Source organism: Harpia harpyja, chromosome 11 (assembly GCF_026419915.1).
Source record: "Harpia harpyja isolate bHarHar1 chromosome 11, bHarHar1 primary haplotype, whole genome shotgun sequence".
NCBI lineage: Eukaryota > Metazoa > Chordata > Aves > Accipitriformes > Accipitridae > Harpia > Harpia harpyja.
This window is the reverse complement of record NC_068950.1, coordinates 42,472,669-42,487,816: the sequence shown is the minus strand read 5'-3', so window position 1 is coordinate 42,487,816 and position 15,148 is coordinate 42,472,669. Positions and strand designations below refer to the sequence as shown.

Below are 15,148 nucleotides of genomic sequence, written 5' to 3'. Positions count from 1 at the left end.
GGAGCCTGGTCTCCCCAGAGTGCCCTCCCTTGACAACAGCAATGGTCCAGCGTACAGCTTTCAGGAGCTGTGCTTTGCTCTTCATGTGCCTCTCTTTGCTTATGTACACAACTTCAGATTTACAAAATTAAGGCTACTTGGAAAGCACCTGATTAACCCACGAATCTGCAGTATACACAGATCTATTTTCTGAAAGTGCAAACCGAATATGAGTATGAAGGTTGGAATACATTTGAATGAAAATCACCTTGTACCTGTAAAACCAGGTATGATTCATCCAGGCACAATACCACACACAGAAACCAGAGGAAGGTGTGAACTAACAACATACATTTTCGTAGGGTATATATATATATATTTGGAAAGGCCTAGAGTCAACAGAATACCTCCTGCGTTGGTCAGGAAATCAGAACAAAAGAACACATGAGCGCGAGTGAGAAAGCACGATCCCTTATCGCAGCTCTCAGCGGTGGCCCCGTGCTACACTGACATTCACGGCCGAATGAACCAAGCTCTGGCCGAAGCAGCAGAGGTTTAGGTGCCGACGGTCCCAAATACGGTGAAGGGTAAGCGAGTACGTAGGAGGAAAAATACGGTTTGTTACGAAGGTCCGGGCTGGCTGCGACTCGAGTCGTGGGGGACCTCTGATGCTCTGGGTGGACTTGTTGAGCATCAGAAAGACGTTCCCCCTCGGCTGCCGGAGACAGGCAGTCTGCCACCCGCCAACACGCCGCCGCCTCCACCTCAAGCGGGAGAGAAGGACGCTGCGGCCAGCCGGCAAACGCTGCCTTCAGCCCCTTCTGTCTCCTGCAGCTTGCGCAGGGAGAGAGCCAGCGCTTCACCAGCTCATCTGCAGAGCACAGCTCCCGGCACACATTTTTAACTTCCAGTGGTTTGACCACAGAGGGCAAAATTTTGGCCGGGGAGTGCTTCCGATCACGAGAGCAGCGGCGAGTCAGGCTGGATTTTGCTGTTGCGATCTCTGAGTGGAAGGCTCCCACTCACTTCGACAGCCGACTGGCACTGCTGCAAAGAGACACTACCTAAATAGATGTGAAGTAATGAATACTTCGGATAAGCGACTGATTTCAGAGTGTGCTTTTATCCACAGGCCCTGTATTTATAGTTCAAGCCTTTTCAATTAATACGCACACCCTAAAAGAATTAAACTACTAATTATCACATTTTACCGTGGTTCACAGAACTTTCATCAGATCTAGTAAATGAAATCACGAGTTCAGCAGAAGAAGCTTTACTGCGCCAAATTATGTCAAGGGTATATCATGTTGATAATAAAAGATCACTTGGTTGGAAGCCTAACCTAGAAGGTTGGGGAGGCGTAAAAAGTTCACATTTTGGATCATGCAGCTCTGGTGTGGGCGTTTTGTATTTTTTTTCTTGGTTATTGTGGAAGGCAATTTTCCTGCAAGTAAAATTTTCCCTTTGTCTTACATTACAGGCATTAGGAAATTCTTACATCGAAAGACAAATAGATAGGTTTGGGGTTTTGTTTTGCAAGTTAGGCCTTGGCATCGCATTCTCTTCCCACTAATAAACTCCCCTCTCTACTGGACAGAAAATTAAAACGATGCCCATACCACAAATAAACATCTTTCCCTAAGTGCCCAGCTTCTTGGTGGGCAAGCAGGGTATTCAAAAGCATCCTTCAGCCTGTGGTCTGCTCAGGCAGTAGCAATTACTCTGATGCAACTCAACTCTCAGCTGTTAATTAAACAGCAAGTCTCTCAAGAAGACATACGAAGAAAAAACGGTTGTAGCGAAAATTGGAGATTGCTCACAGCTCCAGCAGTCCTTCCCAGGACCCCAGGAGGACTGGCTAAAGTTAGCACCGAGGCACCTCTCAACATGCAAAGGTGGGACACGGGTAGAAGGGGCCGGCATGGGGCCAGCACCCTGCCATGGCTGCCTGCCCCCAGCCCCGCGCTGCAGCAGAGGAGGGGACAGCAACCTGGCACTGCTGCGGGGCAAAAAAAAAGCCTTGGCCCTGCAGATCGAGGGAGGGAAACTCGCCTCGCCGAGGCACGGGAGCTTCCTAGGAGGGGGCTCCTGGCCAGCCCATTTCCAAGCTGCCCTCTAGATGGCCCTTGCTGTTATCTTGCAGATAAATGTATACGGAAAGGAATGGAACGGAGCAACAGAATAAAAATATATTTTGAAATGACTTAGAATAATCGCAGCTGTATTTATGCACCTTATCCACTGGGAAGGATCATTGCCTTTTTCCTGTACACACATATGGAGAAATAAAAATATATACTCTAGCCACATTTTTATTTCTCCTTTCCTTTGCAGCATTCAGCCACTCCAAGCGTAATGAACGTTTCATGTCTTTCAAGCACTGCTTTGTCATGCTATAAGCATTCATTTCATGCTTTGAATATTTCCTGTCATACTCGCCTTGGATGAATTTTTTGTGGGAATGCTTTGCTTGTGAAGGTTAATGGTTAGCAGCAGTGAAAACTGAAGTCCTCTGTCAATCCTCAAGTCTCAAACGCTGCAGGTCACTGATGAGAAAGGCTCTCCACTCGGCCAGAGCAGAGGCTGCAGAACTGACCCTGATTGACGACCGCGTATCTCGCCCAATTGACAGTCAACACCCTTCGCTGTTGCCATCACAGGGTCCCCTCAAGAGAGTGCCAGCTACTGATAAGCAGGCTAAATCCTGAGCCTAGCAGAGGACCCGCTAAATCCCAGAAATGTTGTAACTGTGCCTCACAATCTGGACCACAAAATCTTTTGACTTTTAGCGTGAATCTCAATGAAAATATGGTAATATAGGAAAAAATGGTGTTTTCTTTCCTAATTATTCAGATCCTTCTTCATGACGATCATGAAACTGGCTGGGAAATACAGCTGGATGCTGCAAAGTTTCAGTTCTAGACTATTATGAGTAAAATACTGTATTTCTCGTTCTTGTTGGAATCTATCTGTAATGAAATAAGATGAAAAAAATGCAAGGCTAAATCACACACAAGTTAAATTTATAACCAGACATATCTGCTTTTGTTTCCTTGGGAAACGCTGGCTCTCAGAACTGCCTACACGCACTCTCCCTCAGGGGGTGATGAAACACAGGTTGGACCTCATCAGACCTTCGTCAGCTGATGGGTCCTGTTAGGGTCAACAGCCGATTCTGTCCAGCCTGCAGGAAGGCAGAAGAGACCAGCCCCACAAGGGTTCCCCTGCTCGGCCAGAGCTTTCAAGCCTGGACAAAGTTGCCCATTGCTGTTCCCGGCAGACAATGTGATCCACAAGGGTGCAAATCCATTCAGAATTTGGTCCTGGCGAGTTACAAAGGTGCAAACAAGCTGACATCACCAGGAGCTTTGACTTCAGCGCCAGCTATGAGATTCCTTATTGAAAATGCTAAGGGCTTTTTTTTTAAAGCTTTTTCTGAAGCAAAGTTAATTTTAGATTAGTCCCTCAGGCTGTGATAACTCCTCAGTGTTGCTCTGTAAACAAGAGAGGAGAGTCTTCTTGCATTTATAAGATTCTGATGCAAATGATCCCATGAACAAGAACACTAATAAAAGCGGCTGTTACTGCATTACCCTGTTTGCAACTGTAACTGATAGAAAACTTTCTCTGCAAGGCTTGGTTATCTGCTGCAAATGAGGTGTTTCAGGAATGTCAGTCATTTGAGACGGTGTCCTTTCTAACAGTACCAGTTTCAGCATTGTGTGTTCAGAGAACTGCTCATGCCTGTGCACTCCTCAGGAGGGAATTAAGGGGCCTATCCAAGGACAGCTGATCCTCCAGACACCTCAAGTCCTGCTGCACTTGCAGCACCTCCTTGGTGAGTAAGCGTAAAGCTGGTTGGCATCAAGTTCAGCCACAACAGAGAGCCCGCAAGGCAGCTGGACTCCACCTGAAGTAGTGGAGATGGGAGGTTAGCTGTGGCCTGAGAAGAAGGGATGGCCTCGGAAGGCAGTACATGCCTACTAGTTAAAAATTTGGCTGTTGAAGGGATCGGAGGTCTCTCAGCTACCATTTAACTTACAACGTAGTTGAGTGGTGGGGATAACCACAAAGAACAACTACATTTTCTGCCCCTCTCAGCTTGAGAGGAGGGGTTTGCACAGTGAACTCTGCATTCGAGAAGAGTGCCTAACCCTCGGGCCAGGCGGGCACCACTTCCACTGGCTGAAGCTACCCCACTGCATGAAACAAGAATGCCAGGTTTGGGGACCAGAGAGAAAGCATACAAAAGGGAGCTGGACTCTGCAGCCTGTTAGTTAAGGCAGAGAGGTCTTTCCACAAGCTGCTTTTGCATTTTACCAGGTTGCACATAATCCCCTCCTTCCTTGCAGCCAAAGCTGCATTAAGCCTGCCATGACCAGCCTTGCCTAGAGAAGAAGAAAAGGAAACTTTTCTTTGCATATGTTCCCACTATTGCCTTCTCTTTCCCGCACAGCTTGAGGACCAGAATTTCTTCCTTTATGTTTTTAGGCATGGAAAAGTAAGCATATACTTAAACATTTTTTTAAGGTTTAATACTCAAGTCCAGCCCTACTTAAGCAAAGAATTCACAGATGATATTTACAAGTCCAGTGTAATTACTGCAGGGTTGAAAAACGAGTTCTGTGAGTTACGGTACATCATTGTTTTTCTTTTTTCTTTTTTTTTTAATGTTACAAAGAACAATGTGCCTTTCATTTCCTGCAGTGCTGTTAAGGTACTTGCAGCTCAAAGCAGCAAGAATACATTAAAACTAAAAAGCATTTCGTTTGGGCATTAAACATTTTTATTTTTTAGATAAATGCCTCTCCCTCTACAGAAATTGTTTGAGCAATGAATTTGGCACACATTTGTAATCAGCTGTAATAATGAATGTTGTCTTACTTACTTGAAATGGGAGAATTTACCAACTTCTTTAAAAAGAATTTGCTAATCTACAATTAAAGTGGTGTGCTACCAACTTTGAATTATCAAATCACAATACCACATGCTCGAGAGACATCAGTTGTCTGTAGAAAATGACACAGCATTCTTCTGCTTTACACAGCACACTTCATGTGTACCTTTACGCTGCAGTTATTAGTTCTCCAGGACTACCACATCAAACACAAACATTGCCTGGTGGATGTCTGACATCCATTTACTGACAGCAGTAACACAGCACTGTACCACAATTATTAACCAGTTTGTGCTATACCCTCCTTGCCTTTCTCCAGAGTTAAACTGCTGGAGCAGAGCAGGATTTGACTTTTAATATTCAATGAATCTCTGAAAGCTAGAATCACAAATATCCCCACTTTGCAGACAAAATGACTGAAAAGTTTTCCTACAAAAGTTTTAAATAATCCTACTTACAAAAAGAAAATCTCTCCGATAGCCGTTTCCACGACTGAAAGAGAGAATAAAAGCCCTAGAGAGAGTCCACAGCAGTGCTGAGCTGGGAATTCAGTTGTTCCTGATCCCCAGGCATGCAGTCACTTCACTACATCAGACTAGCCATTTTGTCATCCTCAGTTCACTGAAAACTAGTTTGTTTATAAAATACAACACCAAACCAGTGCATTTAACAAGCTTTTAAAATCAATAACCTTTTTTTTTGATTGGGTGAATTGCAAAATCTCTTTGCAGTGCCAACTGAAATGAAGCTTTTACATACCATTAGGCAACTACAAAAGTGGGGAATTTTCCACACGGGTGTTCCACCCAGCTGGTCAGAAAAAAATCTCATTTAGGCAAAATATCAGGACATCGGAACATGTTCCTGCCTTTCAAAAGAAGTTGCTGGTCTCTTTCATCATCCCTCCTGCAAATTTCCTCACCCACATAACAAACAGACAAATTCTGGGTTTGCTTCCTCTCCTCGAGAAGCTCTTTCCCATGCTAATGGACCTGAGAGACAGCAGCACTGTGCACACCATTCGGTTACATGTTAGCTTTACCCCTCGTTCCAGGACAAGACATCTGGACCTTGGACCACGGATGCACAAACGAGCCCTGTCTCACCTGCATGTTTGCTTTTCATGACCATTATGCTGGATATCTCTCTCTCTCTAGAAAAAATAAAATTTCTGTAAATTTTTGCAGTAGTGATCAGGTAAGTGACTGCCTGAAAACTACTGCGGTTTAATGAAGGCTGAAGAAAAGGCTAGAGTTGGTGTTAAAGCCACCACTGAGAGCAGAAGATGTCACCATCTTCTCTCTCTGTGATGATTCTGCTCCAGAAAATGCAACTGTAAAGCCCACTAGAAAAAAGGAGTGGCTCTAAAAAAGAAAAGCTTTTTTTCCCATGAACTTCACTTTAATGAAGGTTAGACATAGAGGCTTTCCAAAATAACACATACAATTTAGAATGATAAATTAAAATCTGTAGTAGGAGGCCTTCTTTTTCAGGGCTGTATAGTTGACCCTTCTGAACCTACATTACTCAAGGTATGCAAAATATATGTGTATAATAAATAGCTCTAGAATTTATGGAGTGGAACAGAAAGGATATTAACAGGCAAGTAGAGAGGCTGTATAACTCTCACAAGGCCTTTAAAGATTTATTTTTTTTAAATGAAGGAATGCATGCATGTAAAAGGTAGTACTTAATCGATACACTCCTTTGTGCCTTTCAAAAACACGCAAAATTATCCCAAATCTGCCCTCAATCTGGTCATTCTGCTGTTAGCATCAGTGGGAATAAGATTATTCACAATACTATTTTTCTTTGATTTCAGAAAAAAATTCCTCTCTGTGTGGGCTCATTCCCACTCTCAGTAAAATCAATTACGAGACTCCCATTGACTCTGGAGGGATTTGGATCAGGCCCTGTGGAAGTGGGTCTACAGCAAGTGTAGAACAACGCAGTTAATATGATTTATTGTGTCCGTTTCTGTGCGTGCAGTTTTTCATTTTCTAAAGCCTGCAGTTTTGCTTTCATCCTCACGTTCAGTAGATAAGAGCTGCAGATCTGTGTTGATCTACACACTGGGTACACTGCAAGCTGGGGGTTGTGTGTGCTGAGAATGAGCTCAGCGTCTGCCCAGGGGGAGCAACCCCTTTAGGGCCAACAGACTGCATTAGATGCATTTGTAAAGAAAATCTCCCACACAGGCACAGCAAAAGGTGTGTAATCAGTTAGGAGGCTTCTGCTGTGGTGGGGAAAAATACCCTTTAGTAAAACCGAGAAAAAGAAAAATCCTTTTCCTGTTTATTAAAAAAAAAGTACCTTTTGCAGGTCACCAGTAAAGTTCCAAGAATTCACTAAAAGCTTGTTTTACAAGGAAGACTTAGGCCCCAAATCAGAGATATTTCATTTCACTAGGCTCTTACAGATTTTACATTATTAAACACCAACATTGCTGCTTTTCGGGGCGGTTGTTGAGTAACAGGCTTCCTTAAGACTAAGAAACTGCAGGGTAAGAAGAACTGTGGTTTAGTAGCTGTGAAAGAATATTATCCAAACACGAAATAATAACATGCTTGGTGTCTAATACATTCTAAATTAAAATATGATTTAATAAACATAGGCAACATATTCCCCACAAAAAAAAAAATAGCAGAATTGGCAGAACAAAAATCACAGTTTAGTCATTTCTTCTCTTAACCTTGCCATCCTTTGGCTACAAAATAGAATTTCTGTGAACAGGTTTGATAAGGGAAATTAGGCACTGTCTTTCAGAAACAACAGAAATGTTTTAGGATGGTATGTTTAGAGATGAGCAGCAAAAAATCTATCAAAATATGAAACCTTTCATACTTCAATGGGAAGGAAATACAGGAACCCCAAAAGCCAAAATCTTCCCAGCCCAATGAGCCCCATGTTCTACGTCCTATGATATATGCTAGTATTTTAAAGTTTTTTTATGTACCTAAACCTCTTCTTCTTCCCTTAATTCTATCTGCTGTTTAAACCCTGATCCAAATGCAGTCTGGATGTGCATGCAGCCCTTCAACCTCACTCCCACTTGCAGCTTGTTTGGTTGCTAATAAAGTCCCCGAAACATACACTGAACATATATACAGCTCCAGGGATTTGAGGCAAAAGCAGGCAGTTGCTCTGTGAAAGGGCAATCACAGTTGTATTATTTTAGATACAATATTTCTACATGAGATAGATTTGCATATCCCAAAAATGGTGACAGGTTTTAGAGACATAAGTCCTTCACACAAATTCTTTTCTGTGTATGCACAGTAGACCCCAGTACAGTGAATCCCCCATCTACATTTAGGTCTTATAAAAAAAAATCTGGTTATGGATAAAAAAGTCAAGAAAAACTATTAATAATAATCACTTTCACTTTTGGAGACAGTATTTCTAAATCCTAAATATAAGCAGTAAAACAAAACTCAGTTGCTGATGGGCCAACAAAAATTGTTGAGGTCTACCTTACTTAAACATAAAAAGGAAGAGAAGCTGTTCCCTCACACACATACTTAGGCTTTCGCATACAGTCCCTACAGAAATTCACTATTATTGAACAAATTTTTTTCAGGCTGCTTTACAAAGCAAGCCGTTGGTTCAGTAGAAGCTATTGCTTCTACTTTAAAACTATCCCAGTTCAAAGACTATTAGCGTTCCCAAAAGTCACAGTCCTGCTGCTACTTCCAAATAAGCTCAAGCCGCTGCCACCTGAAACAATGATATTGCGAACATACAGAGAAGGAGCAACAAGCTCTAGCTGAGCCTCCCTGACCTGCTTACCCATAGTATCTACAACCTTTAAAGCATGCCAGTGAAAAAATACAGACAACGCCGGTAACACCTGTATCAGTCCCGCAGTGGGTACCTCCCGGAGTAGCCGGTACGTTTATAGGTGTGCAGTCCTGCCCTGAAACGGCAATGTTTAGGAGTGTTGCTGCTCAGTTTTGCTTAGCAGATTTTTGCAGTAGAGAACGGGTCGGCAGAAACATATTTCAAAGCAACCATTTTGTTTCGCGGGACTATCTGAGATCCTGCACTCTAAAATGATGGCTGGCTACATACCGAAAGTTAGGTACTTCAGTGTGTCATGTGAGAGCATCAATAAACAAAATGAAGTTAAAAGCACATAGATAAAAATGAAAGCGATGAAGCACACACCCCTAGGGGGTCATGACTCACGGCCCAGGGACTGAAAGCCTTTGCTACGGTGGAATAAGGATAAGGGTTGCATACAGCAGGCTCTTTAATGGCATCTCCCTAATTAAAATAATTTTTAAAGGAAAAAAATGTCTCTCTGCAGGACTGGAGAAACAAATGCTACCCTAGATTAGTGAAACAGTAGCATTTTAACTATGAGGAGAGTACACAACCTATTTGTAGCTATCCCATGTCAATTATTCTGAATAATCTTTTTATATTAGACATAGGAAAAAAATCTTTATAAATATGGGCTGTTTTAATATCCCAAAGCAGGAGCAGCAGGTAAGAACTTACCATTTTCTGGCTGGTCCTTAATATCAGCTTCACTTGGCTGGCTGGGACTTTCAGATTGACTTGAATCTGAAAAACATAAAATACAGCCAAAAATTACAGGGTCTGCTGTGGAAAATAGATCAGAGGCGCCAGACTTCCTCAAAAGGCTGAGAGTACAAACTAAGGACAGGAGTGTTGCACTAGGACATGATAATGCGAAAGTCCTGTGCCTAGGTAATATTTTTGCTAGAAAAAAAAAGGGAATCTTGTTTACGGCACTACACAGAGTGCTTGGTGTGTGTGTGTTAGCATAAATTAAGCTTTGAGAATCCTTCTTTTTAGAGAAGGCATATTTAAACTACTCTCCTACATGTTTTTTATAATGCAGCCTCTATGTTGTATACAAACCAGAGCCTTAATCCAACACATAGTAAAGTCTCAAAACATATTTTCAAGCAGGCATATAAAGGTAACTAAGCAACACTACAAAGTCGTGGAGATTGTTGTCTACACATTTCTGGAACGAAATCTGCAAAACTGATAGAAGAGCTGATTTTCATCATAACTTTCACAGTGGTTACAGTACTATGAGATCACTGAAATGTACGGTGTTGTCCCTGATTTGCAGTGGTATAAATGAGACCAGATACTGGATGAACTGCTTTAGAACTTGTGCAAATAACGGGTCCTACAAACTCCCAGCTAACACTCTCCAACGAACACAATTTATTTGCCTAAAATAATAAAATGACCTATAAAAGGATATGTGTAAATATGAGTGGTTTGCATTTTTTACACATTATTAACTCTAGTTTATGTGAAGATGATCACTCTTTCGTTCAAAAATTATTCTTAGTAGAAGCTTTAGTCAAATAGCATTTTCCTTCTTAATTATTTCTATCACTATGAATTGGGAAAAAAGGTCCCTTTACCTGTGTGGAAAAATATTTTTAAAAAAAATCCCTCAAATTACTTTTTTTGCAATAAATACAAATAGAAAAAGATTTCTTTTTTTTTTTCCCTCAGAAATTGTTCTGTAACTTATTGATCCCATTAAAAAAAGTTTTTGCTGTGAAACAAAACTTAGGAAATGAAACCACTTGCCACTGCATCGAAACCACCCCCAATCGTGGCAAACCTATTTTCTGACTTCACCTTGACTTTGCAGAGTTTAGAATTAGCTGTCTGAAATTTGACCACATTTCAGTGAGAAGTCAATGCAAGATCAAAAGGTCATGACACTTAACTGTGATTAAATTGAAAATCTTACTTCTATTGCAACAGAGTGATAACACCACCCCTTCTTTTTCTTTGAGGTATTAATAGCGCTGGAAGAAGCAGTACTACTAGTGACCTTGGGTCAAGCAATGCTAATTTATTGCTTTAAAAAGGTTCCTTGCTTTTAAGCAAATGAAGATTTTAATTACCACAGAGCACTATAAAGAAAATGCCTATTTTAAATATTCAAATTTTTTTTTACCTGCTGACTGTATGCATTAGGTATCATTCAGAAGCTTAGAGGACAATCTTGTATAAATTAAAAACTACAAGTAAAAAAAAGTGCTCACGAAACAAATTTGGATAAATTTCAGAATATAAACATTCAGAATATTTAGCAAAGAAAGCTTCAGTCCTGATACTTCTATTTAAAATCAGTGAAATTCTCCTAAAAAGTGATATGTTTCCCAGTGTGTCCAGAATCCATTTTCTCTCTTTTGTATTTAGTATTTTTAATAATTTCTCCAGTGAAGCTCAGTGAAAAAAATTATTCTCACTTCTGCAATTTTGTTTTAAATATTGATCTTCTGAGTTATCTTTAACTGAAGCTCAAATCAGTGACAGCAGACAGACTACCGGGTAATATGCACAGTGCTGTTATATTCTGGACACTAGATTTTGGCAAGAGGTTTCACGTTTCCAATACTGCAAAGGTAGCAACAAAGGTAAAATATTAGGAATGTAAAATATTTAGTTAACATTCAAAGTCAACATTCAACGGATTTCATTTTACAGGGCAGGCATTAGGCTTTTGCTTATTTTTTAGGTTTTTCTTTTCCTCCAGCAAGCCATAGTTCAATCAGCATTTGGGCTTTATGTTTAAAGTAGGGTCAGAATTCCACAAAAATTTATATATTTGAAAAAGTTACTGCAGAAATATGGGACTCAAAGCATGTTTTCCTCGCAAAATTTTAAACGATCCAGCGAAGCAGCGAGAGGGACGAGGGCTCAGTGGCAGCCGCAGGAGCTGGGCTCGGTGCTGGCGCTCTCAGCCCCCAGCCTGGCACCTTCGCTCCCCAGCACAGCCCTGCAGCCGGTGGGCAGCACACAGAGCGGGAGCTGCTCCTGGATTTTGAGAAACAAAGTACTTTTGTTTGTGTCGAGTGCTGTTTTTCCAATGCCAAAGCTAGTGGCACAAGAGAGACTCTACTGGCCGTAGGACATTTGTTTGCATACGGAATCTTAACTTTCTTCTTTTATTACTCTGGCTACTGCGATAACATTTTTCCTAACTCTCTTTTCCTGTAACCCACCCCTTCTGCTGAAATTAAATATTAATTTCTAAAATAGACAACAAAGACTTGAAGCACTATTCTTCATGGAGAGGCATGGGGCAATAAAATGCAGGACGAGGTAGAATTAAAACCAATCTATACGGCGGTAGAGATCACGGGAGGCTACTGAAAACACGTACTGGGCAAGCGTATGCTCAGCATTGTTATGCAAGGTGGCATCTTGTGGAAACCCCAGATAAGAAGACTGAGTTAAGGCACTTAGCCAAAATGTTTATATGCAGAATTTTGCTTCCCTGATTTTATTCAGATGCCGCAGATGATCCGGTACATATAAATGTGCCGCCACATGGTTAAGGGATTGGCAAAATCAGAGCCGTTGTATTTTACAGTCTTGCCTAGGACAAGAGAGTCTTGCTCAGCCTCCACCACTCGCTCTCTGCTTTTTCAGCAGTTGGCAGTAACTCCTGTCGGGGCTTTTTTTGTTGTTTTGCACATGGAAACTTTAAAATTCCAGTTTTCTGAATGTTTAGTGTTTTGCGGGCTCGGCTACAACGGGAGGGGGAATGTCTGTCCTGCTGAGTCAGTTAGCCAAACAGGTGACCGGAGGAATAAATTAATTTTTGCCCATACATAATTGATATAAATGGAAGATCGTTTTCATAAGCATTTGCATTAAATCAATAAAATCACTTACTATAGAGCAGTTTAACAATTCATTTGATTTTCTCTTTTCTATATATTTGATAGCCACTCTGCAAAACAGTATACACTTTATGCCTATTTTCTTTAGCAACAACACTGCCAGTTAAATTCTACCACCTGCAATAATTAGAGCCATTGGAAAACATACAAAACAAAATATACAGTAGATGTGAGCCCCTCTTGAATCCACGGCCCCCTGCGGCAACGAGTTTCATTGGTGCCTTAAGCTAAGGCTGGTAGGAAGCCAAAGAATCTGTATATTACAATAAAGTGCGTGTTATTAAGGGGAGGATTTAAATGATTTCAGATGGAGTTGGAAATATTATAGTGAGGAACCACTATTAAGCTTGCTGATTTAAAAAAAAAAAAAAAAATCACCAAGGAATCTAGTTTTATATTTAAGGAAGCTTAACCTTGAACAGCACAATGGGTTTTATTTGGGGGCTTTTTTAGCTAAAGAAAAGTTAGTGGTTGGAATTTTTAACCCTGAACTAGCTGGAGTTAGCGTATGTACACTGGAGTCAAGGTTACTGGACAAGAGAAGTTCAAGGGGATCTGTTATCAACAATAATCACGGGGAAACAGGATAAAAAGCATGTCGAAGCTATTTTACTCGCTACTTCCAAGAATCAACTATGATTAAGGGATAAAGAAAAAAACCCAACAAAACAGGCTAGTTTTTCCAAAGTACCATTTCCTACTATGTCTCTATTCTCTGTTCCTCTTTGGATCTGTTTCTTAAGCATATGCTACCCCTGTGCGACCGAGGTGGTTACGCCTGAGACCCAGGTCCGCCTGATCTCAAAGCATAAGCGGGCAGGGACCTTCAGCTCCAGGACAGAAGCTCTGGACTTTTCAATATGCAATTTTCCTTTTCAGCTGCAGCAGGAGCACAGCTCCAGCCGGGCTGCACTATGGCTGCGTGGAAGCAGGGCTCGCGGCGCTGGAAGGGAGCGCTCCATTGTTTGGAAAGAATAAAACCTTCCCAGGAAAGTCTGGCCCGTGGACAGGACCAATGTCAACAGACTGACAATGTTGTTCTTTTTTGTAGACCGTGACAGAGACGGTGAAGAGTTGTTAGACTCCTCCACCAAAAAAGCCCGCTTCGAGTGTCATGGCACTTGCCAGTGCTAAACCACTTCATGGCTACCTGACCGGAGAAATGGGATGCTTTCTTGGGCACTCGCGCTTTCTCGACATGCCGTGTTTTCCAGAGCGTGCTGAATCCAGCCTGGGGTGGCAGTGACCAACAGGGACCGGCCTTACTGTCTCCTGGTCTGCACAAACTGAATTAATGGGTGTCAAGATTATTTTTTACCTATGTAGAGCCAGCCCCCACCAGAAACTGAGCACTCGCTAGCAGCCAGCGTGCTAACTCAGGTGCAGATGCATCTATCCTCTAAACAGTAAAGGTGATCCCCACATAGCAGAGAAAAAAAATTACCGGTGATGCCAGATGAGCAAGGCTGTGCTGCCACTGCCCATGCTGAGCCCGCTCTGCAGCTAAATAAAGCGCGCTCCCTCTCCTCCACTGCCAGCCCAGCACCTCACAGAAGCACCGCAGAAGTGCACAAGTTAAATTTTCCATTCATATCATGTTTTAGGGGGGGGAAATATTGTATAATAAACTGACATATTTTATTCAAGTTTCAGAGTCCTATTTGTAATAAAAAATTTATATGGCTGGGTTGTGTTCATGCAATAAATTTTTCATCTATAATTTTGGGCATGGATTCTACCAAAGATTTATATACGTTAAAAAAAAAAAAATCTAAATCATGCTCCTTTATATACAGTCTTACGTGGTGAGCTTAAGGGATTTACAAACAGAAACCAGCACCAGGACTGAGGCTTTTTTACACCCACTTTCCCTTCATTATACATTATAATATAAACACATAGGGATTGCTCCATATATGCTACAATTATTATTTACGGCTATTTTGGTGGCTACTACTATTTCTTTTAAGGAAGGCCTGGCTCTCCGTTTAACTCCAGCCATCACTTTCAAGTCAACTTTTATAGGGAGTTCAAAGTGCTTCATTATCATACACCTCACCGTCACACATGTACATATCCATACCAGATTTCCAGTTTTATTTTATACCCCCCTGTACAGTACGCCCCATCCCTGCAGCTCTCGAATAAGGTTCTGCAGTGGTAAAATCCCTGCAGTGCCAGCCTGGTTTTTTTTATAAGGCGAGGACTCTTAATTCCTGTACACTGGGAAAGAGATTATCTTTGATAATGGAAATGTAAATCAAAGCTTGCTGTTGTTTATTCCAGACAGACATTTGTGTGTTAAGTCTGTTTATCAGGCAACACTTTGTCTAAGCCAGGAAGTAGTCAGCCTTTGTAACAAGATGTATGCAAATGATTTTCCCATGAGCCCTTGCCACAAAACTTTTGTGGCAAAAACCCTCCTTGTTACTTCACCAGTAAGACGCTACTAAGCTACCCCGTAAGTAGACTAGCAACAAAACAGCTAGCTAGACTATGCTGATGAGTTTGAATGAGACCAAAACATGTGCCCACAGTCTGTTGCTCGGTATTGTAAGCAGACTTTGTGTATTAC

At 41.6% G+C, this 15,148-nt stretch overlaps 1 protein-coding gene across 14 annotated transcripts in view; it reads right to left on the bottom strand.

Moving 5' to 3' along the window:
* Window positions 1–15,148, bottom strand: part of NFIA (nuclear factor I A) — a 360,756-nt gene that overhangs the window by 110,214 nt on the left and 235,394 nt on the right. For 12 of the 14 annotated variants that reach the window (XM_052802068.1, XM_052802069.1, XM_052802072.1 and 9 more), the window contains exon 3: window positions 9,380–9,445. The exons of the other annotated variants lie outside the window; for them this stretch is intronic. In XM_052802068.1, coding sequence (XP_052658028.1) covers window positions 9,380–9,445 — 66 coding nt within the window. The remainder of the gene's footprint in view (window positions 1–9,379; window positions 9,446–15,148) is intronic. 14 annotated transcript variants of the gene reach the window in all.